Source organism: Trichosurus vulpecula, chromosome 5, assembly GCF_011100635.1.
Source record: "Trichosurus vulpecula isolate mTriVul1 chromosome 5, mTriVul1.pri, whole genome shotgun sequence".
Taxonomy (NCBI): domain Eukaryota; kingdom Metazoa; phylum Chordata; class Mammalia; order Diprotodontia; family Phalangeridae; genus Trichosurus; species Trichosurus vulpecula.
Genome location: NC_050577.1, coordinates 38,874,948 through 38,900,982, shown reverse-complemented (window position 1 = coordinate 38,900,982; position 26,035 = coordinate 38,874,948). Strand labels below are relative to the sequence as shown.

Genomic DNA, 26,035 nt, shown 5'->3' with positions numbered 1-26,035 from the left:
ACCAACCAACCACTCGGGGAAGGGGTGGAGCCACCGGCATCCCTCAATGGATGGCAACAGACCCTTTCTCCAATCAGAACTCAGCTCTCCTAGAGGGCCGAAGTACGTGTGGGCGGGAGAGGGGGCGGAGCAGAGGGTGAGGCGACATGGCTGACTTATCGGTGCTGCACAGGTAGGCAGGGGGAGGGGGAGGGTAGTTTTTGGCACGCGCTCCTTCCCGCGCGTCAGCCCCCGGAGTCAGCCGCGGCCTCGCTCCGGCAGGTGCCGTGCAAGGAGGGCGCGCGCACGCCCGAGGTCAGGGAGAGGAACCTGTCGGCCTTCCAAACGGTGGGATTCTCGAGGGCCCGGTTGGCTCCGCCCCTCTCCCCTCCTCCCGGCCTGGCCCTACCTCGAAGGCCCGCCCTGCTTGCTTGTCCGTTGCGTAACTTAGCCAATGGGAGCCCTCCTTGCGGTACCCGCCCACCTCCTCCCTCCAGGCTGGCCCTCCTCCTTTGGCGAGCGGCCCAAGGTTCGCCAGGAGCTCGGCGCGCCTCTGCCGCTAGGGGGCGTGGTCAATAGGAGCGGGACCTGAGTGAGAAATCTGCGCCAGTCGCTTTAGGGTTCGGGTGGCTCTGGCGAAGTCCCGAACCCCGCTGAGCGCAGTTTCCTCTTTTGCAAGAAGCTGCTAATAATAGCGCCTGCCCCCAGGGTTGTTGTAAGCATCGCATGCGAAGCGCTTAGCAAACCTTACGGATATCTGTAAATAACGTAATGACAGCGTGCATTTATATAACGCTTACTGTGTACCGGGCACTGTGATAAATGAAAAAACCGTTTCCCTCAGTTATAGCGATAACTACAAACACTTAAGTAGCGCTTACTGTGTACCAGGTGCCATGCTAATTTGTGAAGACACTTACAATAATAATAGTAATAACTAGCATTTATGTAGCACTTACCGTATACCATGCTAATTTATGAAGTCACTGTAGTTCACCTAGATAACAATAATGATGATGACAGCTGGCATTTATATAGTGCTTACTGTGTACCTAATTTGGGAAGAAACTTTTTCACTCCGTTATTTATAGTAACAACAACAGCACCTAGCATTTATGCAGCGCTTAAGTTTGCAAAGCACTTGCCGTAACTTGGTCTCATTTGATCTGGAGGTCGGTGCCCTCATTCGCACCCTTTCTGTTGTTGCTTTTCAGTCGCGCCTGACTCTTTGTGACCCCATTTGGGGTTTTCTTGGCAGAGGTACTGGATCGGTTGGCCATTTCCTGCCCTAGTGGATTAAGGCAGACAGAGGTTAAGTGACTCGTCCAGGGTCACACCGCCTGTACTTGTCTAAGGCTGGGTTTGAACTCCTGAAGATGAGTCTTCCCACCTCCAGGGCTCTGTGCACTATGGTGCCACCTAGCGGCCCTTATTTTAAAAAGATTTGATCACTCCGTTTAGGTCAGTGGTCCACTAGGGCCTCCTCCCTCTCGGATTGACACGAGACCTTTGGCCCACTCCAGTTCCCACCAGGGTCGGTTTGCTCCTCCTTAGGTGACCCTCGTATGGACGCCGAGCTCCCGCCGCAGCTCCCGAGGTCTCCAGCCTCGGCCTCCCGGGGTGCACCCCCTGACCTGCCCTTCTGGTGGTGACCGACGCCCTGGGAGTGCTCAGCTGTTCAAAAAACATTAGTAACGAAATCCTTCCACCTCTTTAGAGAGCGTCTACACCTCCCTGCCCTTCGGAGAGCACAGCTGCAGCAGACCGAGGGTGACTCGAGGGGCCGCGGCATCGGGGTGCCAGGGCACAGACCTCGACCTCGGGCAAGTCCGTTCTCTGCTAGTCCAGGAGGATAATTGACCCCACTCTTAATTCCAACGTTGAGAGCGACCCAAAGCGGGTTAAGAACCTTAGAGGGTCGCAGCGGACCTCCGTGATGCTTAGTGGGGAAAGATCTTTCAAGGTCTGAAGAACATCCCGGCCCGAGGGCAGCATGAACTTTTGGTGTGAAATTTGTGTCGTGTAGGACACGGGCTCCAGCCTCAAATAGAGACGGGGGGCAGCGAGCCACCCTGAGTGAGAAACCCAGGGGGGGGGCAGCGAGCCGCACTGAGAACCCCAGGGGGCAGCGAGCCGGACTGAGTGAGAACCCCAGGGAGGGCAGCGAGCCGCACTGAGTGAGAACGGGGGAGGGGCAGCGAGCCGCACTGAGTGAGAAACCCAGGGGGGGGGGGCAGCGAGCCGCACTGAGAACCCCAGGGGGCAGCGAGCCGGACTGAGTGAGAACCCCAGGGAGGGCAGCGAGCCGCACTGAGTGAGAACGGGGGAGGGGCAGCGAGCCGCACTGAGTGAGAAACCCAGGGGGGGGGCAGCGAGCCGGACTGAGTGAGAACCCCGGGGGGCAGCGAGCCGCACTGAGTGAGAACCGGGGGGGGCAGCGAGCCGCACTGATTGAGAACCCCGGGGGGGGCAGCGAGCCACACTGAGAGAGAACCCCGGGGGTCAGCGAGCCGGACTGAGTGAGAACCCCAGGGAGGGCAGCGAGCCGCCCTGAGTGAGAACGGGGGGGTGGGGCAGCGAGCCGCATTGAGTGAGAACCCCAGGGGGCAGCGAGCCGCACTGAGTGAGAACCGGGGGGGTCAGCGAGCCGGACTGAGTGAGAACCCCAGGGAGGGCAGCGAGCCGCACTGAGTGAGAACGGGGCGGGGGGGGGGGGGGGGGGGGGCAGCGAGCCGGACTGAGTGAGAACCCTGGGTGGGGGGGGCAGCCGCTGGCTTCCACTTGAGTTCAGTCAGGCCTTTATCTCCACTGCCTTGGATTAGTGCGCTAACCTCCAGTCCAGCCAGCTGATCCAATGAGACGGCCCTTGTGGAGCGCTTGTCAGAGTGCCTGGCGCACAGTAAGTGTTTTATACATGTTAGCTCCTGCTGCTGCTGCTGCTGTGACTCCTATCGCTGCTCCTTCTCCAGCTGCTGCACGGATCTCCTCGTATCCAGGCTTTTCTCTCTCTAATTTGTCCTTCACACAGCTGCCAAAATAATCTTCCTTCTGCATAAGTCCGACCAGCTCTGCCCAGCTCAACGACACTCTGTGACTCCCTATTGCTTTTAGGATAAAACAGAGACTTCTCAGTGGGACATTTTGCAACCAAGCCTCAGTGGACCTTTGTGTTCTCATTCCATATTAGTCCCCTTAACACACTTTACCTTCCAAGCAATCGGGATTGTGGCTTCTCAGTCTCCACCTGCCTTTTTGTGTACTTGCATAGGTCATAGAATACCATGAGCGATTGCTTTCATTCTGATTAAAGTCTTTGGGGGATACAGACCTAAGTCTTGGGATCTGCTTGGGTGATGCAGACAACCCCGGCACCAAGACTCAAAGGGATGGCACAAAGGGTAGAGGGGAAAGTAGTTGTTCCCTAACTGTTGGTTTCTTTCTTTTTGCCTTTAACCATGTCTGAGAAAAAAAACAAACCACTCTTCATTAGAGCCTCCTGTCCCCTCCAGCTCTCATTCTATACCTCTCCTCTCTTTTTTAGCCAAACTCCTAGAAAAAGCTGTCTACACCTGCTGCTTCTACTCAGCTCACTTCTTAACCCTCTGCAGTATGGCTTCTGATCATCAAGTGATCAATGATTTCCTGATCCTCAGATCCGATGAGTTTGTCCCAGTCCTCACCGTACTTGACCCTCCTGCCATATTCAGTGCTATTGACCACCTTCCGGACTGGCCTGCTCTCTTTGGGATTTTGTGACTGCTCTCCCCCAGCTCACCTCAGACTCGTCCAACTGGTCTTTCTCAAGCTTCTTTGCTGGATCCTTTGCTCCAGTTGGCAGGCTGACCATCACACCTCCTAGTCGTGGCTGTGCCCCAAGGCTCTGTCTCTGCCCCTTTCCCTTCCGACCTTATCAGCTCTCCTTTCTCTGCCAGTGATTCCCGGCTCTCTATTTCCAGCTCCAGTCTCTTCCCTGAGCTCAGTTCCACGTTGCCAATTGCCTGTTGGACATTTCAAACTAAATGTTCTAGACGTTTCAAACTCATCTTTCCCCACAAACTCACCCATTCTTCAAAACATCCTTCTTTTTGTGGAAAATGTCATATTCCTTCTGTTGTTAACAGTCGGGCTAGCAGCTGCTGTGGGGGTGGAAAACCAACAACAACCAGCCCACAGAACGCTGCAAGCCCAGGTTCTTTTGATCTGCATTACTAAGGAAAGCAACGTTAAGATGTTAACAATCTTACTTTAATCCAACATACAAATATCATTCATTTAGTTCAGGGGAAAAAACCAGCACCCTGAACTTCAGAGAAAATACAAACAAATTACAAACATCAACAGACAGACCAAATACAATTCATAGTTACCAACATCTGGGTTCAGCTGAAAGCTCGACAAGGACTGGCCTAGAGTCACACAATACTCCTGCTGTGAGTCAGAGCTCCGAAAAAAGAAAGCCAACCCCTGGTTTTATATTTCTTGTTCAGGGTCAAAGGTGAGTCACACATTCGACTCACCCACGTGACCTAAAATCATCACAAAAATTCGACTTGAACTCACGTGGTCTAAGAGCCTCTGATGTCACAAACGTGTCACTCAAACCCATGTAAACTAGGCTTTCCCTTGAGGCAAGGAGGTCGTCAAGGACTCCTAATTTAATCAAGGAAACAAAGGCCAAAACTCTTCAAGGGCACTTGGTCGAATAAGTGCTGAGAGCCCATTTTGATTCCCAGTATACCTTCCTGTCTCCCTGTCCCATATGCCAGGAAAGCTTTCTTTCCTCACCCCCTTCTGACAGAATCCCTCCCTTCAAGTCTCAGCTCAAGCGTCTCTTCTAAATGAAGCCTTTCCGGATTCCCCAAACAACATTTCACCCTCCCTCCCAAACCACCTTGTATTTGTCTATTTTGTATTTGTTCTCTTTACATTAATGATCTCTACACTTACAGATGCTCTTCTTGCCAGTAGGGATTGTTTCATTCACTGTACTTTTTGTCACTAGTACCTGGCATATAATTAGCACAGATTAAATATTTATTGATTTATATAAATATTTATGGATTCACTGTGAGCCTTAGAGAAGCTGAGGAATCTTGATGGATCCCTGTGAGCACCCTCTCTCTAAGGTAGGGGGCATCAAATGTTGGACCTTAGCACCCCCAACTGTCACCATTTACTTAGGCTTCTCTCCCAGCAGTCTATGAGCTCTTTGGGGCAAAGACTAATTTCTTTTTCATCTTTCTTTGTGTCCTGGGTGTGGCACATTCGGTATCCGGTGACCCTCTGGACTTCCCAGGCTGTCCACTGGTTTCCATTGACAAGTATAAGCATCTCAAGCCTTCTCCTCCTGTTTCACAAGGATCAAATTCACAACTTCAGGATATAGGATGTAAATCAAACAGGTGGATGCGTAGGGGAGAGTAAGAAAGACAGAGGTTGTTACTTAGGTTAGCCCATTTTGGAAAATGCTCCCCGGATTTTCAGGAAATAATTAGGGTGATGGGAATGCAAAGGAGGAGGGGGAGAAAAAACCCTGCCTTGATAATTGTTTAAGCATCCCTGTGTTAATCTGTATCTTACTGAAAAGATCCGGAGATCTAAGTTGGCAATACTAAACTTCTCCATAAGGTGGCAATAAAGAGCTTGAGCTTGGCTGGAGTTTTCCAAGTAGCAGTGACCAAATGAAGATCCAAGACTGGAGGATGGTTGTCCTCAGCGTAATAGGTTCAAAACACATGAAATAAAGAACTCTGGTAGTCTTTCGGGATATAGCAAGGAAGGAAAGGTTGCCTAGGTGTTTCATATGGAAGTCTTTTTGGCCTTAGTTACATGTGAATAATTGGTTAGTCATTCAGTCAGTAAACATTTATTAAGTGCCTACTGTGTGCCAGGCCTTGCGCTAAGCACTGGGGATGCCAAAAGAGGCAGAAGACAGTCCCTTTTCTCAAGGAACTCACAGTCTAATGGAGGAGACAAGAAGCAAACAAGTATGTGCAAACAAGATAAATGCAAGACCAATAGGAGGGGTTAGGAAAGACTTCCTGTAGAAGAAGGGACTTGGGAAGGGACTTGAAGGAAGCCAGGAGGTCTGTAGGTAGGAGGAGGAGGAGGAGCATTCCAGGCTTGGAAGGTGGGCAGAGAAAGTGCCCGGAGCCAAGAGGTGGAGTGTCTTGTACCTGAAACAGCCAGGAGGGCAGTGCCACTGGATCCAAGGACAGGTCTGTTGGGGTGTGAGGTGTAAGAAGACTGGAAAGGTAGGGAGGGGGCCAGGATGTGAAGGGCTTTGCCAAACAGAACATTTTGTATTTAATCCTGGCCCTCAGCATCAATCATTTTACTTCAGCTTTAGTGCTAAGTTCCTTAACCCAATTAGAGTGAACTCAGGTATCAGCTTTTCTAGCTAATGTTGAGCTGGCAATATGGCTGTTATCAAAGCAAGAAAAGGTAAAACCTCGCATTATTTATCATTCCCTGTTTTGAGACTGATAATTGGATTTTTTTTGACAGTCGAATTTGTTTTAAATGAGTACAAAGCTTATGAATTTACATAATGTGTGTATGTATATATGTATGCAGATACATATACATTATTAATGTGGCAACATGATTTTAGCAGTTTATTCATTTACGCTTTCTGAGTTCTTCGGTTTTGGTGTCACCATTTGCCATTCAGAATGTGTACCCTCAATGGAACTGAGCTATCAGGGATCTTGCTGATAGATATGCTTTCATGGAAGCTATCAAACTGGGAGGTGAAAACCTTCTAGAACTATTGAGAAGCATCTTCTTCAGGAGCAGCTCCGATGAATCCTATAGCCTGTTACAACTGGCATTCTGTTTGACATTCTAAAGTGCTAGAAAACAATCAACAAATAATTGTATATTTTTAAAAAAATAAAATCAATTTTCCTTTTGTTTCCTTCTAAATTTTGGTTAATATACACAGGCAAAGCTATATATTATCTTCTTCCATGTTTTCCTAGCAAAAGAAACAAAATTCATTAGTCTCAATGGTATTACGTGGATATAAAAATATTTTTTAATTTTAAAAAATATAAATAAATATAAAAATTATAAATAAAAAATATAAGCCAAGTTCTTGGTAACATTACAAATCCCCTAAGACTTGATCTACTCGGAATGACATTTCCTCTGCTGTATTTTACATCCTCCCTTCTTATTCTTGGGAATAAAGGAGAGATGGCAGCAGGTTCAGGTTGACAAGATCCTTCACTTAAAATAAGATCAGAAAAAGAAGACTATTTAGGCTATTTGTAAATGTCCAAAATGTGCATGTCTGTCTTTACATTTTCTTGCATAAGGCCCTTACTGTAAAGAATGATGGCATGGATGAGGAGGAAGATGGCTAATTATTTGCCAAGAAAAAAAATCCATTTTTCCTCTCTGGACATGGATTCAGATTCCACATAGAGAAAAAGTAGCCTTATTATAGTGATTAGTGCCAAGCGAGCGCTTCTCATTAGGAGGCAGAAATGTATAAATTAGTCTCCTCTGGCTTAAAGGTGTGATCTCCAAGAAAACAACCTCCACTTTTGGAAATGCACTCCTTATCAAGCTGCTTCTCGACACCTTTTGGTAGCTAACACCTTCCCAGTAAGGATGATTCACTAGCCTCCCAGGTAGGGGTGGTAGGAGCCACCCCTATCTCTCACTGGTGACAGCTTGACATCTCACTCCTGGGACTCCCAGATTCCTCTGATCTGTTGATTGTCACTCTGATGGGACCTGGCACCCAGCTCCAGTAGCACCTTTGACTCCTCCAAGCTGGCAGCTTTAAATCTCGACCTTTGCCCACAGCACCTGCCATTTTTGATGTCCTTTATAACCTATTAACACATCGCATTGTCCCAAAGGACGACCTGTCTACACAGGGAGAAAGTCGACCTTATCCCAAACTCATTTTTCTGCTGCCCACACATGCACCTGTATTTGTTTTCTCTTACTTCATTATGGTTGTATCCCTTCCAGCACAAACGCTCAATAGTCCTTAATTCAGTTCAGTTCCAGACATTTAAGACACATCTGCTGTGTGCAAGGCACTGTTGGGGTTGGGGATTCAGAGGCAAACGAAAGGGTCCACCCTCTATGGACTTACCAACTTCCAACTGTGGTGATATAAGACATGCCAGAGTAAGTGATAAATTGATGTTGGATTTGGTAGCCCTCTCTAAACTTTTCCAGTTCTTTTCTTTGTAGAGGGGAGCCATTCCAATGTATGTAAATGATTAACAGCCACTCTCCAGAACCTTTTTGATAAAAAAAAAAAGCCATGATATGTACTCAGCCAAAAATGAAAAGGTTGTGAAACAAAAGGGGTTTCTTAGTGTGATAGGTTCCTTATCTAAAAAATTTCTTCTTTCCTCCCTTTACTACTGGAATTAGACTAGCTTTTTTTCCTGAAAAGTGACAAAGCTGCCTTTTGAGACTTGATCAGCACAAGGGTCAAGGTTCCAGGAGAGCCTCCATGGACTTCCTGGTTGCCTAAGGCCATAAAAGACCCACTTAGGTGGAGTCTAGGTCCTTCAGACTTATCCTGCTGCCCCGTGAGTCTCCACACCCTTGCAGGCTGACCAGACTTCCATGTGGTGGTAAGGTAAGATTCCTCCCTGCATCTCCCCAAGACTTGTTGAATATCCTTCCTCTGCCAAAGGAGTGGACCTCCTTTTGCTAACTATTAAATGACCTTGGGATGCCTAGACTATTGAGGCCTGAGTCAGCCTGGCCCATTACACTTGCTAGTTAGTTCAGCTGGCTCCTTCTTTTGCCAAATTGCAAGTGACCCTTAAGATCCAAACAAACAATATACAAATGTATTGTGTATAATCTCCTACTGTATTGCAAAACCCATTCTGAGAGCCTGGAGGGATTGCTGGCTTCACCTGGGCCTTCTGGGATGCCATTTAACTGCTTTTGCCCAAAACCTCTGTTTTCTCAGCCCTAAAAATAAGATCCTTTCCCTTGCGTCATTGAGTATTATAAATATTTCTTAAAAGATGCTCCCTATTATAATTAGTCACGGAGGTAGAATTATTGTGATAGAAAAAAATGTGTAAAAGATGCCCTTTAACATTCAGGGTTTGTCCTCTAGCTTATTAATTCAGATGAAAGAAAGTTTATCAATTCTACTTTGTTTCCTCCTAGAACTCGTGATTGGTCCCTGAAAGACTCCTTGTTCATCCCCTCAGTGTTGCTCCCGACATCCCTAAGTAGGATGCCAACCAGTCTTGGGAATTAACATTGTGGATGGTATATTTATTAGGTGGCCAGAAATGCCACAGAGAGATGAGTGATGAATTGAGATGAGGAGAGAAGGATCCCCTTCTGAGAAATGTTGAATTCTGAACATGTGTACTTGCTACAGCTTCTATTATTATAAATCATTAGACTTGTTTATTTTCTGAGAGCTTTGCTAAGAAAAAAAAGAAGAAATTTGTCCCAGTGGAGTTTGGTTTTATAATGAAAATAAACTAAGTATGAGGCAAAGTAATTCCCTCTACCAAAATAAGGTGGTACCTTCTCTGAAACCGATCATCTTAGAGAGTAGTCTAGAACCTTGAGAGGTTCCATGACTTGCCTGACCTTGAATCTAGGCTTTCCCATCTCTGAGGCTGAATTGCCATCCACTAGATCACAGGACTGTTCAATCTAAAACGCTTTGAAGGGCTTCTTATCCAGCCAGGCTACAAGCAAAGGAGTGACCAAGACTGAGAACTTGTGGGGATGTTTAGGCATATGTGAATGGCGACAAAAGTCTGTGTGACTGGACCAGTGATTCCGTATGGGTCAGGAACTTCAGACGTGGAAACTTCCTTTAGTAATGGTCCTGCAGAACTGCCCTGGGCACTGAGCCCTGACTTAGGTGGTCAGCCTAGAGTTCCACAGCTGCCTGTGTTCCTTCCTTCTTCCAAAGCCTCTGCTTCACTGTATTCCCCACTGCTCAGGCCTCTCAGAGACCCTTACCCCTGCTTTGGCCTCACTCTCCCCCTTTCCCAGTCTCCACTCTTTAATTAATCGGTCAATCGCCATTGTCCTCTCCTCCGATTACCTTCTTTCACCTTTGAAATGTTGCCAAAGACCCAACCCGGGATTATTCCAGCCGCTGCCTTGGTTTATATTCCCATGCTGCTGAATGGAGCTGACCACTGACCTCTGACCTCACTGGGTTATTATGAGGATCAAATGAGATAATATTTATAAAAAACAGCCAGCACATAGTAGGTCCCCTGTAGTGCTTATTCCCTCCCCTCCCCCAATGAGATAATCTCTTTATTGGCCACCCCCAGCCTTCAGTCTTGTCCCCTTCACACAGCTAACACATGATAGCCTAAAGTGTACATCTAAACATGTCACTTCTTTATCAGTAAACTCCTGTGGCTCCCTACTTCTAGATCAAACATCAGGTTCTCTGTTTGGCTCCCTTTGGCCTTTTGTGCCCCCACCTATCATAGCCATCTGCCTTTCCGGCGTATTCCCTGTCACTCTCCTCTCTCTGTAGCCTTATCAGACAGACCTTCAATCCCTGCTCAAGCTTCACCTTCTATAGGAGACATTTCTGATGCCTCTGCTGCTCCTCCCGCCTTTTACACGCACCTTCTTCCCCTTCTCCCCACAGGTACCGGTGGTCTTGCCTGAGACAATACAAGCTTCCTTGAGGTCCAGTACTCTCAGATTTGTCTTTTTGTCCCCAGAACCCAGCACTATGCCTGGCCCATAGTGGGCAGTCGATAAATGCTTGTTGATTAATTGATTCCTGATGCTAAAACCAGCCCATTATCCATAATGCCACTTGCTTCTTGGGGTAAAATATAGAGAAGTTAAATTTGGTAATTCCTAAAGGCAGGGTGGAAAGGCATTGTTTTCATGGGCAACTTTTTTTTTGGAGGGGTGCTGCTTATAAATGACAGCAACAACTCTCATCTGAGCTGGTCAAGCATTTTTTTTCAGTATTGTATTAAAAAAGATTTTGCTTTTAAATTCATTAACTTACTAAGAGAAATGCAGAGAAAAATCTGTAATTCATTTCTATTTATGGTTGTGGTTTTTATAACTGGCATTTTATAGATTTTGGCCAGTGCAGATGGATTAGCCATTATAGAAACCGAATCATGTCAATTATAATCAATGTTATTAATTAAAAGTTGAATATGGAGTGAGAGAAGTGAATAATGCCAGTGGGGTTTGATTGAAAATTGAGTAAGAAAACTCCTGCCAACATTGGGCCTCTTTTGGAAATGGCCAGGAATGAGTGTGGTGTGCCATGTGAAACTTAGATTGGGGCGTGTTTAAGGAGAAACACATGCCCTTTTATTAGGGACATGAAACAAACTCTTTCAGTCCTAGTTTAGTTGGGTGTCTGGATTTAATTGTCAGGATTAATAAATCACAGCTGCAAATGTTAAATTCCTGGCACGATTCTTCATTCAACAGTTTTCCCCTTGTCTGTTATGGTCCAGATTTATTGCCCACATTATGCTTGGAGCCAGCTATAAACTTGGCCTTCTCCTCTTGTGCCATCAAGTTATCTCCTTGGAAGGCCATCCTGAAGGACATTATGTTGCTGCCATCTATGAACATCGGTCAGTACTGAGTCCCGACTCTACAGCCCTTACGGATCGAGAGTCAGCACTGAGACTGATGAACCAGAACCTAGATCTGTATGAAGAGCAGATAGTGGCTGCAGCAAAGGAGGTGAGAAAACATTTGTCCAGTTGTAGCCTGCCGGCCATTGAGCACACAAAAACGTGGCTGCTTTTGTGGCAGGGTCACTACAGGAGTGCCCAGAGGACCCCGGGATCGATACAAACCGACCTTGATCTGGTTGGAGGTTGGATAACACAATCCTTTGTAAGCAAGCATTCGCATCTTCCATATGTAGCCCAGGGAATTGAGGCTGGGATCCCTTGGTGATTAAGTATCTGAATTGAGATTCAAACCAATGTCTCCTGACTCCATCTCCATCAACTAGGCCACACTGCCTCTTCAACAGATGAACCAAACCAACCTTTGAAGTCAAATTAGCCAAATTACAGTTCACGGAACAAACTATTTGAGGAAACCCAGAGCTCAGATTCACAAAAGGGACAATCTGGGCCAACTTTGCTCATGGCTAATTTCCAAGGAGGGTGGATAACAGAAGAAATCTCCTCACTTGGGGCACAGAAAAGGAATTGTTTTGTTTTGTTTTGTTTGTCAAATGTTACTACAAGGATAAGTCTTGCAAGGAAACATAATTAAAGAAAAATTAAAGGATTTAAATCTGGTTATGAATTTCCCAAACCTAGCAGTTGATTAAGAGCCTCAAGGTGAAGTTAACTGCATCTGATAGCCAGGAGTTGAAAAGGCATAGACAGTGGCAGGCCCAGGGGTAGTTTTTCTTCCAAGGACAGCCTCAGGATTACTGAGGAGACTTTCTCCAGTACTCCAGAAGCAGCCTAAGTAATAACCCCAGGACTATACAGCAGTCTGGCTAAATTAAAAAAATCTAAAAGGATGTTCGTGGAGGGATAGTGGCTTAGTGGAAAGGGTTCAGAACCTGGGTTTGAACCTCATTTCCTTGGTGTTTGTATGATCACCAGAGAGTCACTGAAGCTTTCTCATCTGCAGAATGACAATAACCATACTTACCTCCAAAGGGTTCCTGTGAAAAGCAGCTGAGAGCATGAAAAGCACTTTGATAAACCTTGAAGCTTCGGGTAAAATGTTAGCCTTTGTTATTCACTACTTTGGGCCTACTATTTATATCTTTACCCAGAGGCCAAAAAACAAAGGGATTACAATGATTCATGGGAGGGAACATCTTCAGTGCTGGCTTCCATAGCTTGGCTCCTCTTCATCCCCTTTGTTACACCTGGTTAATGTTCAATCCTGGCTTTCCAACAGGATCCTGAGCTCCCTGAGAGCATTTTTTGTCTGTATTTGTTTTCCAAGAGATCAGTACTTAGTAGGTGCTTAATAGATGCTTCTTAACTTATTGACTTGGTTCCCTATTCAATTTTTCACTCTGTGCTCAGAAAATGCAAGCTCATTTTAATATTAACGTGGGCAAAACATAATTTGGTGGGTAATTTTGCCATAAAAAATAACAATCCACTTCAAACTGAAATGCCTTTTTACTTACTGCTATTTCAGATTATTCTTGACTTTGCCCCCTTCTCTGCCTTGATTCCACAAGAACTGAAATGTGGATTCATTTAAGTTGTTAAACCTGAAAGTTTGGTTGAAGGAGGCAGACCAACTAAGTGATAGAAAAATCCATGTTGTTTATTATTTTCCCTTAAAGCATAGCTAAGCTAACTTACTTGTACATACAAGCAGTCAGAGCATAAGCTCTGGCTGTCTGAACAAAAGAATGAGAAAACTTACATACATGATTTTAGCAGACCCAGCAAGCCTGTGTTACCTCGCTTTTATGGCCCCCATGTATGTTTAACCATGATACAAGAAGAGGATTTTCCTTAATGGAATAGGTTTGTAAAGACAAGAGTGTTGACAAAGGTCAGTTAAAGTATGTACCTGTAGAATGTTAAGTGAGGTGGTCTTCTCAGGATTGGGGTCTCATCCCTTAATGGCTAACAGGGGTAAGAATATCCTTTGGTCAGTCTGATCTGGCCATGTTGACAGAGGTAAGGGTATTTCCTGAGCAAACTTTAGGGAACAAAGAAGCCCAAGTCCTGGATCTTCTTCCAATTACCCATTAATTCAGGCTCTGGGTCTGGTTGAAATGAAAAATGATATAAAATGGTATAAAATGTTCCACAAAGTAAACATCAGAAGGAGACACTGATGTTTGAAGGTTGCCACCGTTCCTCCAGATCCCTTTCAGCAGAGGCACCACCGTGAGTCCCAGGACTTCCTAACCAAGGACTTGTGTGGTCTGTGTTCCTATGAGAACTCTGCAATCCCCAGCTAGGGAGGTGCCATTCATAAGTGTTACTTGCTTGTGTACACCGTCATGTAAATGCTTTGTTCCTCATATGACAATTAAAAGTGTCATCTGGGCCTTTTCTCTAACCACGGATTGTATTTTGGCATTCTCATTGGCAGGGGGTGCAGATTATTGTCTTTCCAGAAGATGGGATTCATGGATTCAACTTCACCAGAGATTCCATTTACCCATTTCTGGACTTTGTTCCATCTCTCCAGTCTGGGAAGTGGAACCCATGCCTGGAGCCACATAGGTTCAGTGATACGGAGGTGGGTGCTACAGCTTTGCCTCTTCTGAAAGCAAAGCGAATAGTCCAACTGTGGGATAAGAAACAAGAAGAGAGTGATCTTAGGCCCTAAGAGAATTCTGGAAACCCCATAAAGAGTGTTGGGGGCATTCTGAGGATTGCTCATCTATATCATGAAATAAGTCAAAATCCAGGAAATCTTTTTTTTTAAATTTCCATTTATTGATATTTTCCTCATTCCTTAAGATACAAAACACGTTACTGGAAATCCTCCATTGTTCCTGACACAGTACTAGACATGTAATAAATCCTCCTTAATTAATTGGGAGAATTATTGATAAGTGATAATTCAGTTCATTCATTCAACAAATATTTATAGAGTATATGGCACGGGGCTAGGTGTTGTAGGAGATACATTACTGAGCTAAGATAAAGCCTCTGCCATCAAAGAGTTTACCATCCCACAGTCAGTAACTGTACTCTATCAACCTCACATGGTAGGTGCACTAAACCAAGTGATTCCCTGGGGGTGGGGGTGGGGGGAAGGAGTAGTATTCCAGCAGTGGCTTTTCTGTTTGTTTGGTTTGGAAGCAAAGTTGAAAGGGAATCCCTAAGTCACATAGTCCAATCCTGAGCTGAAAAAGGAATCCGAGATCTTGTACAACGTTCCTGACAAATGGCAGTGGCATACAGGGCGGGTAGGGACAGGGAAAGGGCAAGGACGGGACAGCCTGAGACAAAGTTCTTGCCCCAGCCCAGCTGCCATTGACATTAATCACTTCTGTGGTCTGCGGAGTGTCTGATGGACATCCTCTCATCCTCACAGCAACCTGGGGAGGTCGGTTCACATAGCATCACCCCCAATTTACAGATGAAGAAACTGAATCTCAGAGATGCTGAGGCCCTTGTCCCAAATCACTGGACAGACAGAGAGACAAATATAGAAAGAAAAAGAAAGAAAGGTAGATAGAGCATCTATTAAGCCCCTACTGTGTGTCAGGCACTGTGCTGACATAAAGCCAGAAAGACCAAGTTCTCATTGGTCCCTCTGCCTGGAGTCTCTCCTCCTTCCAATCCATTCTCCCTGGAGCTGTCAAAGTGATTTTGCTCCAGGTGTGGGTCTGACCACATGACCCTTCTGCTCAATAAGTCCCAGTGACTCCCTATTACCTTCTGGAATAAATAGGAAATTCTTTGGCCCTGAAGTAAGGCAGTCTGGCCCCTCATGCCCTTTCCAGTCTTCTTCCACTCTCCTCTCTGCACTATACACTCGATCAATAGTGGTCTGCTCGAGGGTCCATCTCCTGATGTCCCCTCTGCTTAGACTGCTCGGCCTCCTTCCCTCCACCTCTTTGTGCCCCCTTACTCCTTCCAGTGCCTTCTTCTGCAGGCCGTTCCCAGCCTCCTCAACTTGAGTCTTCCATTCTGTATGGACCTGTTTCTTTACATGTTTGTCTACCCCATTAGACCGAGCTCCTTGAGAGCAGGCACTGGTTTCTGCCTTTCTTCGTACCCCCAGCGCTTAGCTCAGGGTCCAGCACCTTGTAAGCGCTTCCTACTACATGCTTGTTAACTGAGGATAAGGTGGCAGAAAAGGAGAATTCTATTTATTTGGCAGCTGTTTTAGCCTTCATACACTATGGACCATTATTATTAAATCTCCTCCGAAGACAGCAGAGAACAAGCTGTGGCTGCTGCTTCCAAGCTCAGAACACTTGGAGTGGAGTGTGGAAAAGTGATTCTTATCCGCGGCGAGCCCAGCAAAGTTCAGAAAACTCGTAACCAGAGAGGAAGCCCTAGATAAGGTGGCTTTGGCTCCAGCTGCTCCATGCAGATGTGCAGAAGGATGGCTTATGCACTTCTCTGGTGGCGGAGGAGCACACCGAGGTGTAAAAATATACGGTATCATGACGTGTGAATTTCAGACCAATTAAAATTTATTTCATAGAAATAAATTGTAAGAATTTTGAGGGGACAAAAGTTTCTCCTCACTTTGTAAGATATTGCCCCTGGCCATCTTTTTTCATTTAAATTCAGCTAGTTATCAAGTCTTTGATTTAAGTCTGGAATTTCTATTACCTCCATCCCCATCTTTCTCCTTTTTCTGCTTTCCTACAGATAACACCCTTGAGTCATTCAGTCAACAAGCTCTCATTACCTGTCCTTTAAACTGCCGTCATGGGGGTAGGGCTGGACGTGTGATTTCCCTAATGTAGGAAACTCCCAAATGAGGTAACGCCCTGTACCAAATCGCACGGGCACCTTCTCTGTAACTTATAGCCTTGGAGAATTGCACCGTGAGGTAAAATGATTTCTTTGGTAGTCACATAGCCGGCGTGTGTCAGAGATGGGATTGGAACCAGGGTCTTCGAGGCTCCAAGGCTGGCTTTCCTCTCGCTATGCTGTGGTGCTTCTTTAACCAATCTCCTCCCCTCTAACAGAATCTCTCTCCTGCTCACTGATGGCAGCTTAGTTTTAGCCACATGTGGGTTCCATCCTGTCATTTTCCTGCTAAAAACTCCCCAACGCTTCGTACTGCTTGATCCCTAACTTGGTGTTCAAACACCCTATAGTCCGTTCCGACCTTTCAAGTTTTGGCTTATGTGAGTCCCTTCGTGTGTCCAATGCTTTACTTGCTTATCCTTCAAAACATCCTCTCCTTTCCCGTCTCCTATTCTCTGTGTAATTCTGTATGTCAGGAATGCAATGCCCCCACCCCTACACCTGCCACTTGAAATTTTACTCATCCAGGGAAGATGGAAAAAGGAAATGGCATCTTCCTAGTAGAACATATCATGATCTCTCAGTGAAAAATGGTTCTAGCCCATCTGTCTTTGGACTTTCAGAGTATTTTATACATCTCTTAAAAATGTATAGACTCTTGCGCAGTTGTTGGGGTGTATCCGACTCCATGTGATCCTACAGACTTTGTCCATGGGCTTTTCCTGGCAAAGACACTGGAATGATTTGCCATTTCTTTCTCCAGTGTCTCCATTTTACAGATGAGGAAACTGAGGCAAATGGGGTGAAGTGACTTGCCCAGGGTCAAATAGCTAGTAAGTGTCTGAGGCCAGATTTGAACTCAGATCTTCCTGACTCCAGCTCCAGTGCTCTATCTATCCATTGCCCCTAGGTATTTTTATATTTATTTATATGCATCTTATATTCCTCTTCTCTCCTGTTAGATTCAAACACTTTGAAGGCAGGAATAGCATGTTATCCATCTTTGTGTTTCCTCTGTCACCTGCCATAGCCCTTCACACATAGTAGGCACTCAAGAATGACCTGCTTTATTGACTTAAATCTCCGCAGAGATAAAAAAGTTATTTCTTTCCTGGAGAGGCATCTAGATGGCGTGTATAGTGGATAGAATGCTGGGCCTGGGGATGGGAAGTCTGGGGTTCAAAGGCAGCCTCAGACACTTGCTAGCTTTTTGCCCCTGGACAAGTCACTTAACATCTGTCTACCTCGGTTTCCATATTTGAAAAATGGGAACAGTAAAAGCACCTACTGCCCAGGGGTGTGGTAAGGGTTATTATTTATAGAGGACTTTGCCAACGTAAAAGTGCTACGGAAATGCTACAATTATAATTATCGTCATCGATGAGTTTCTGGATATATGGGCGGCCAGTGACAAGTAATCTATGCCAGTATTCGCCATATTTATTTCTCATTTGCCCATTTGGTTTTCTAGGTCCTCCAGCGCTTGAGTTGTATGGCCATCAAGGGCCACATGTTCCTGGTGGCTAACCTGGGAACCAAACAGCCTTGTAACAGCAGTGACCCACGATGCCCACCTGATGGACGATACCAGTTTAATACTGACGTCGTGTTCAGCGACAGCGGCACCTTTGTCACCAGCTATCGCAAGCAAAACCTCTATTTTGAATATGCTTTTGATACTCCGTCTCAAGTTGATCACAGCACCTTTGATACGCCTTTTGCTGGCAAATTTGGCGTTTTCACTTGCTTTGATATATTGTTCTTTGAACCTGCTGTGAGCCTTGTGAGAGACTATGGAGTGAAACATATCGTGTTTCCGGCCGCATGGATGAACCAGCTCCCCCTCCTGGCAAGTATTGAAATTCAACAAGCTTTTGCGGTTGCTTTCAATGTCAACGTTCTGGCAGCAAATATCCACCACCCATCCTTGGGCATGACAGGCAGTGGCATACATACTCCTCGGAAGTCTTTTTGGTATCATGATATGGAAAGCCTTGAAGGCAAACTGATCATAGCCCAGATACCCAAAAACCCACCGGAGGATGTAGACCTCCTGTGGAATGGCACAAGTAGAATTTATGAGTCTCACAGAAAATTCTCATCAGAAGATCCTAACTGTGAGAACGATGCGGATGTTCACTGTAGTGAGTCCCCTAAATGGAGCCAAAAGATGCCACCTTCATTTCACTCTGAGATGATGTATGACAATTTCACTTTCGTTCCCGTTTGGGAAAATCAGGGCAGCCTCCGGGTCTGTGCCAATTCCCTCTGTTGTTATTTGGATTATCAGAGACACGTTTTATCCGGTGATTTATATGCTCTTGGGGTCTTTGATGGTCTTCATACGGTAAATGGCCGTTACTATGTTCAAGTGTGTGCCCTGGTGAAATGCGGTGGCCTCCATGTTGAGACCTGTGGACAGGAGATATCAAACGCTGCTGATACTTTCAACTTTCACCTCTGGGGAAATTTTAGTACCTCCTTTGTGTTTCCTATACTACTGACTTCTGGAATGACGCTGGAATCCCCAGGCCAACTGGGCTGGGAAGGCAACCATTACTTCATGAGGAAGAATCAGTTGTCTTCGGGTTTAGTGACAGCTGCTTTGTATGGACGCTGGTATGAGAGGGATTAGTAGAACCATCGTCCGTTGGATGGGTGCTAGGTTTATCCTCTAGGTCATATTCATCGGTAAATACGTGGCTGGTGTTCAAAATGGAAAACAAAAATCATCGTCATTGTTCTGAGCTCAAGGGGACAGATGGGTACCAGCTGAGTCCTCGGCTGCTGCAGCATCTAACAATATAAGCCACAGGGATGCAAGAGTCTCCTTTCTGTTCTACCAGGATGTCATTTGGCACCGTGGAAAGAAGTAGTATCCTGGGTAGATCTCTTTGGTTCCATTTCTTTTAAACATAAATTCCAGATACAGTCTCAAGTAACTTGTAGTCAATTTTTAATGTCCTTTAAAAGCTACTATTTAAAACCAAAACAAGCACTGTTTTCTCATGCACATTCACAAAGCAGCATTTTGGTTTTTTTTTTTTAAATCACATTATTAGCTGACACACTAAAAAGTATTTAAAAGCTTAGAATGTTGCTTAAAGTAATTAACAATTGTGGAATGTGCAGTCTTGGTTTCCAAAGAGCCCCTATAGACATCTTCTACACAGACTGAAGTAGAAGTGCATTGAGATGCCACACCCAGGGCAACAGCAGCTGTATCAGAAATGAGTATGTAAAACGTTGAATAAAAAAGAAAACACAGCATGATAAGGCTCCCTCACATCCAAATGTTTCTCAGGAAGAAGAATGTATGAGGAAAGACCTGGCATCATGAAATTTAAAACTTCATTGTGTCCAGATATTAGGAGACACCCTGTTTTTCAAGCTAAGGCCCAGCAAGCAGGCTGTACCCTGAGCTTGGCATAACAACAATCCTTTGCGTTCACCCTCTGGATGATCTCACCCTCTGGCAAAATGTATTGCTTTGACTAGTACCAGGGATTTATGATTTTCATATTAGTCATAACTATTTTGATTTGTTGGAGCTTCTCTATTTCCCAGGGACCTGAGGGACAGAAGCAGCCAATATGCTGCAGCAGAAAGCAATCACTCACACCTCCTAACACCCTGAACAATTCCTATACTTTTAACTAAGTGAGCTGAACCAGGTGGTGCACTCCTGTTTCTATTACACTTACTGTGGTTATGTACCCCCCTGAACGATCACAAGGCTCAATGACCCTTAAGACTTAAGACAATCAACTTAGGGCCTTTTCCCAGAGGACCCCAAACGCCTGCACGTGTGGGCCTGTCGTGGGAACTGTTTATTCAAGACCTAAGAATGACTGTGCTGGATCCTGCCTTTTTGTGGTTTTCAGGGTTAAAAACCCTACCCCCCACTACAAGCCACAAGCCCTCCTTCCCAAGAGGACTTTGGTTTGCAAACCTGTTTTTCTCACTTTGAAATTAAACTTCTGTTTGATTCCTCAAGCTCCTGTCTCTAGCCTGCTCTGTTCAGCTCTGGCCACCCCCAGGTTAGGGACCAGTTGCAGTCCAGTTGACAAGTGTCTGGAGAGGAAAACAAGGCAGTGGGATGAGGAGGGAGCAGTAATAGGCAGATGTGAGTGTGAGAATTCTGCCTGTGAGGCTTTGGTTTCCTCTGGGGCTTCTGATGGCACTAATAAATCACTTAGCGTTTTTTTTTTACAGATGGTTTACAATTGCCCAGCTCCCTGAATAGAATTATCCTGGTGTGATTCAACCACAAGCCTTTGACAAAAGCCTCACTTTCTTAAAGAGGCTGAGCAAGGTTGAGATTGAAGATAGTTGCCCCAATTGGAGATGCCAGGAATTTTAGGCACAGTTGTAAAATTGAAGCTTTTGCTATAACATTTAATACATAATAAATTAAATGGTAAAACTTTTCAAAGCCATTTGAAAAACAATTTTAACCCTATCCCTAATAAATGTTTAAACTGATTTCAGATTATTAGGTGAGGGAAATTGATTGGCTTACTTTACTTGTATACAGAATGGCTTAGTTTCCATTTCTCCAGCTCATTTTACAGATGAAGAACTGAGGCAAACAAGGGTCACATAGCTAGCAAGTGTCTGAGGATGGATTTGAATTAAGGTCCTCCTGAGTCACCTAGCTGACCTAGACTAGTAAAATACCTACTGGAGGGGCAGCTAGGTGGCACAGTGAGTAGAGCACTGGCCCTGGAGTCAGGAGGACCTGAGTTCAAATCTGGCCTCAGACACTTGACACTAGCTGTGTGACCTTGAGCAAGTCACATAACCCCAATTGCCCTGCCTTCCCCCCTGCAAAAAAAAAATACCTACTGAGGCAAAATAAGCTTAGGAGTAAAGTTATTTCATTGTAAAGGCCTTAACTGTTTCTAGAAGGGACTATATACTCCACACTTCCCAGGTTCTCCCAGGGGTGAGGGGGTTGGCCCAAGCTGACCTTGATCCTTGATCTGGATATGACCCAGAAGGAATCAAGGCACTTCCAGCTCTACCCCAAGACACAAAAGAAGGCAGGTCTCAACTGGATCAGGTCGTTCCTGAGGAAGTGGGTTCATGAGTGACTTGGGGAAACTCTGAAGTCATCCCACCATGCCAGGAGGGTCCCCAGACAAGGTGCTGGCCAGATCAAGAGCAGATGATCCATACAAATCATATTCTTTCCTACTTCCTCCCTGATCCACGGTACACCTGGCTTCAGGGGGTGGAGATGGATGGAGGTCAGGATAAGCAGACGAGCAGGAGATTGCCTTCAACATAGCTCTGCTCTACAGCAGCGAATGCCCAGGGACCTCAGTAGCTGCTGGGATGAGTGGACACTCTGAGGTAACCTGCTGTGATCTCTACATCTCTGAAATGAAATGCAATAGCTGCTTCACCCACAGCACTGGGACTTAGGCTGCCATTTAAAACTGTAAGACCTACTGTATGAATGGAACTTGTGTAAATGAGCACTGTCCCCAGAAAAGCTGGGAGTTCCACAGACTTCTTTCCAATTTCCTGATAATTTAGAAATAACGGCTCAGAAGTTAAAAGCAGGGATTGTAGACTACAGCTGCGTAGAAGTTTCAGAAAAGTGCAGTGCCAGACGGTAGAACACAGTGGAAGGAAGATAGAAGCATTCAAAAGCGATAAATTGGCATTTTCAGAAAAAAAAATCTGATAAACTCTTGTAACTTGCCTCAAACCATTATCTTGTCATCTAGGAAGTAAATGGGAAAGGGAATCATGACAAAACGATGGAGAATCAATTAACAGGAATTTTGGGTTGAATTGAGTTTTGACCATGTGGTTTTGGAAAACAAAGCAGTAAAACGGATTTTAGGCCATAACATATAACTGTGTGTCTGCACCTATGTTTTGTGTTAATCTCATACATCCCAAACTCTGCTGAACACTTTGTGACAAGTAATGTCATATTTGGAAAACATTATATTACCTTTGTTTGCATTGGAGATTACTAGATAAAATATGAGAATAGTTAACTGAAATACCTTTATGTCACCTACTTTATCAGTGAAAGTGCTATGAATTTTAATTTAGACCATATATAATGGAAAGGGTAAAATCTTGTTCAGTGAATCCATTTTCAGTTATTCAGAGAATTAACACTTTTGTTCACTTCCAGGGTTAGAAAACCAGCTTTGAAATGCATTTTCCCACCATTTAATGTCATTTCTAAGCTCTAGGAATAAAACATGTAATGCTGGTGTTTATATCTTTCTTAACTGTGTTAAGAATTTATTAGGCTCAATAAGTGGCCAGGCAATTAGTTTTACATACACACCACAGGCTTAAAGCATCAAAGTATTCTTACCACTTAAAAAAGACAGTCTATTTAAATTTTCTACTCGATTCATCATCTTACCGGTGAATGTACCATGCATCTTTTGACTAGGGCATTCATACTGGTGGGCTGTCATAAAAATACAAGTAATGTAAGCTCCCTTTTAACTACTGAAACCTAAACTAGCAAAAAAATAATATAGAACTTTTTTTTCAGTGTTGTATAGTAAGCATCCATAATAACCTAAGGTCCTTTCAGGATCTGGAGGGAATAGAAGTGAAATGAGCAAGGGCAGAGGCAGTTGGGAAGGTCTGTTGTGCCAGGGTAAAGCACTGAAAAAGACCTGCTTATGGGCAACTGAATGTTTTGAGCAGGCGAATGGGAAGGATGTTTTTTTAAAGTAGCATTTTAAGAGGATTCCAGCAGTATGTGCTGAATGTGTGGCAAAGGTGGCAGGAGACCATTTAGGAGGATCCGGAGTGAGGTGATAAAGGCCATGGGAGTATGAATGGACAGGAATGATGGCTGCAGAGATCATTCAAAGGAAAAATCAGCAGGATTTGGTAGAATCAAAAACACAAGTTCCTGGTATTTATATCCAAAAGTGCTGTCTGAGATCATCAGATACAGGGTTTCTTAACTGTTTTTTGCCATGGAACCCTTTGGGACGCTGGTGAAACCCAACACTACAGTGGTTTGTTGCCTAATTTAATCACCGAAGTAAATACTACATTTCAGGGGTTGGTGAAAATAAACATGAAGTCTGGGGCTTTGCTATTTTTTCCTCATTCAAGTTCATGGATACTTTGAAATTTATCCATATACTTCAGTTTAAGAATCCCATATCTAATCAAGGCCTATCATATCACAGACGAGAAGACTAAAAAGATTTTGGCTTGCCCAGCAACACATATAATAGCAGATTCATAATTTGAACTCAAATTTGTGACTTCAAATACCCTTCGCTATTTCTTACTTAAAAATGATCGTCTCAACACAACTCAACATGCTTACTGTCTATATTTAAATGATAAAAACTTAACTTTTTAGTCACTCTCCCTAAGTATCAGGATTCTTTGTCTATGTTTATCTGTTGTATTTTGAGATGCCATTTAAATTTTTAATAGCTCTTTATATATTTTAGATATCAAATTTCTGTCTGCCACAGAGATTAGGATAGGGACTGGACCTGTGATGTTATTGGTATAGGCAACTACTGGATGAAGAAATTCTCTCGACCAAGGCAGGTAAGCACCTCTTCTGCAACGTACAGTCTATATCAAGGGGTAGAGAACTTGCCCAGCTGTTGTTGGGTCTTTTCAGTCCTGTCCAACTCTTTGTGACAAGATGGTTCAACAATTGAAAAAAGTATCAATATAACATGCTTGTTTTGAACCTGATTTAAGCGAGAATGTTCCACTGTGTCATATTATGTTGACATCTTATGGGAGATAGTTTTATGTGGAGAAAAACCCCTCTATGCTTGGTTTTTCTTTTGAGTTTTTAAAAATCATGACCGAATATAGGATTTTATCAAAGGATTTTTTTCCTTCCATTTACTGATATTACATGATACTGTTATATGTGTTTTTATTTATATGTTCCATTATATTGATACTTTTTCAGTTGTTGAACCATCTTTTGTGTGCCAACTATAACCCTGCATAGGTCATGATGAAAATTTTTTAGTGTCTTTTTTTTAAAATAAAGTTTTTAAAATTGTTTTTAATGAACAGAAACCTATTTTCTCTCCTTCCTCTACTCTCTCCTGCCTGATTCGAAAATTCCTTGTAAGAAACATGCATAGTCAAGTCAAACAAATTCTCATATTGGCTCTATTAAAAAATATTAGGTCTCATTTTGTACCCTGAATCCACAGTAAAGGTGACTCGCATTTTTTTTGGGGGGGGATCAGTGCCCTAGACTGGATTCTGGTAGTCTCACCAATAACCCTAACTTCTGTTTCCCCGTCAGTTCCTTTCTTCAGCTCCTGTCCAGCCTTGGTGGCAGAAATACTTCATGCCACACAGTTAAGTTTCAGCTAGACTTCTTGTCCCCACTTTGTGCAGCAGAGGAAGTGCCCAGTCTTCCAGTCCCCCACTGCCACAGTATGAGTCATGGAGGACCGGTGCAGTCCACAGTTCTCTCTCTTCTATCCCAATGCATGGTTTCTCTGGGTCTCCATCACAGAGTTTTTTGGCAGAAGGAAGTTCCTTCCTTGGCCAAAAGCCCTAGAAATGTCAGAAATTTCTGTGTAATGCCTGCTTATTAACATTCTCAGGTCACCAAGTCTCCATGGAAATAGCCCTGGGGGAGGAGTTACACAAGAAATATTTCAAGTAATACTTTGATATTCTAAGATTCTGAAGTACTAGAAATATTAAACCCAGGAAAATATTTCATCCAATAAAGACACAATTCATAAACAACAGAGCGATATTTGTGCTCAATTAAAATACTACTTCCCAAAGAGTAGTTGCAATGTAAATTCTCAGTGGCTAACAAAAGAACAAAGCTCTGACTCTTGCTGAATTATGATGTGCATTCCATTTAGAAGGATGCAATACTTAGGGGCAAAATATGCTGGGCTTTTGACATTTGAAAATAAAATTGGGCTGATGAACAAAAGGTCCTTGTGCAAGGCCAACATTTAAATTGCAACATTCAATAAAAGGTAAGTTTTGATGATCAATATTTATGGTTGACCCAGTTGGATTCAATAAGCATTTAGTGATTGCTTTACTGTGTCCAAGGCAGTTGCTAGGGTGCTGGGGATACAAGGCAGGATGAAAAATAGTACGTGTCCTCAAGAAGTTTATTCTATTTGGGAGAAATAAAACATATAAACAGATAAATTACCTTCATGATAATTTGAAGAGGGAAATTAATATACATAACAAAAGACTTCCCCTAAGAAGTGATGCCTCAGCTGAGCTTTCAAAGAAGCTAGTGATCTGAAAGAAGTGGAACCGAGGAAGGAGTACATTCCAGGCATGGAAGACCCCTGTGCAAAGGTGAAAAGGTAGGACATAGCACACCAAATGCAGGGAATGGCAAGTAGGCCAATTTAGCTGGAACTAATAGAATATAATGAACCTATGAAGGGAAGTAGGCTGAAGCCCACTAGATTGCACATGCTAAGCTAAGGAATTTGTATTTTACTCTTGAAGCAATCAGGGACAATTGAAAGTTCTTGAATAGGAGTTTCATGGTCAGATATGTTTTAGGAAAATCATTTTGGCAGCTATGTAATGGGTAAATTGAGAAAAATTGGAAATCTATAGTTGATGGTTGTTGCAATGATCCAGCCAAGAGTTCATGG

General features: G+C 44.2%; 1 protein-coding gene across 2 annotated transcripts; it reads left to right on the top strand.

The window, feature by feature from the left end:
* Positions 1-114: 114 nt before the first annotated feature.
* Positions 115-20,390, top strand: BTD (biotinidase). 2 transcript variants are annotated; one of them, XM_036760392.1, is made up of 4 exons: positions 115-172; positions 11,454-11,688; positions 14,044-14,193; positions 17,866-20,390. In XM_036760392.1, exons 1-4 carry the CDS (start codon positions 147-149, stop codon positions 19,027-19,029), a joined length of 1,575 nt encoding a protein of 524 aa, XP_036616287.1. In that variant the 5' UTR covers positions 115-146; the 3' UTR covers positions 19,030-20,390. The 2 variants fall into 2 exon arrangements, with proteins under 2 accessions (XP_036616287.1, XP_036616289.1); XM_036760394.1 differs by lacking the exon at positions 115-172 and adding an exon at positions 8,445-8,593.
* Positions 20,391-26,035: the final 5,645 nt, after the last annotated feature.

Coding starts and splice junctions, on each gene's coding strand:
- BTD (XM_036760392.1), top strand. CDS start 147: ATGGCTGACTTATCGGTGCTGCACAG. Junction 173..11,453: donor GACTTATCGGTGCTGCACAG/GTAGGCAGGGGG, acceptor GTTATGGTCCAG/ATTTATTGCCCACATTATGC. Junction 14,194..17,865: donor ATAGGTTCAGTGATACGGAG/GTGGGTGCTACA, acceptor TTGGTTTTCTAG/GTCCTCCAGCGCTTGAGTTG.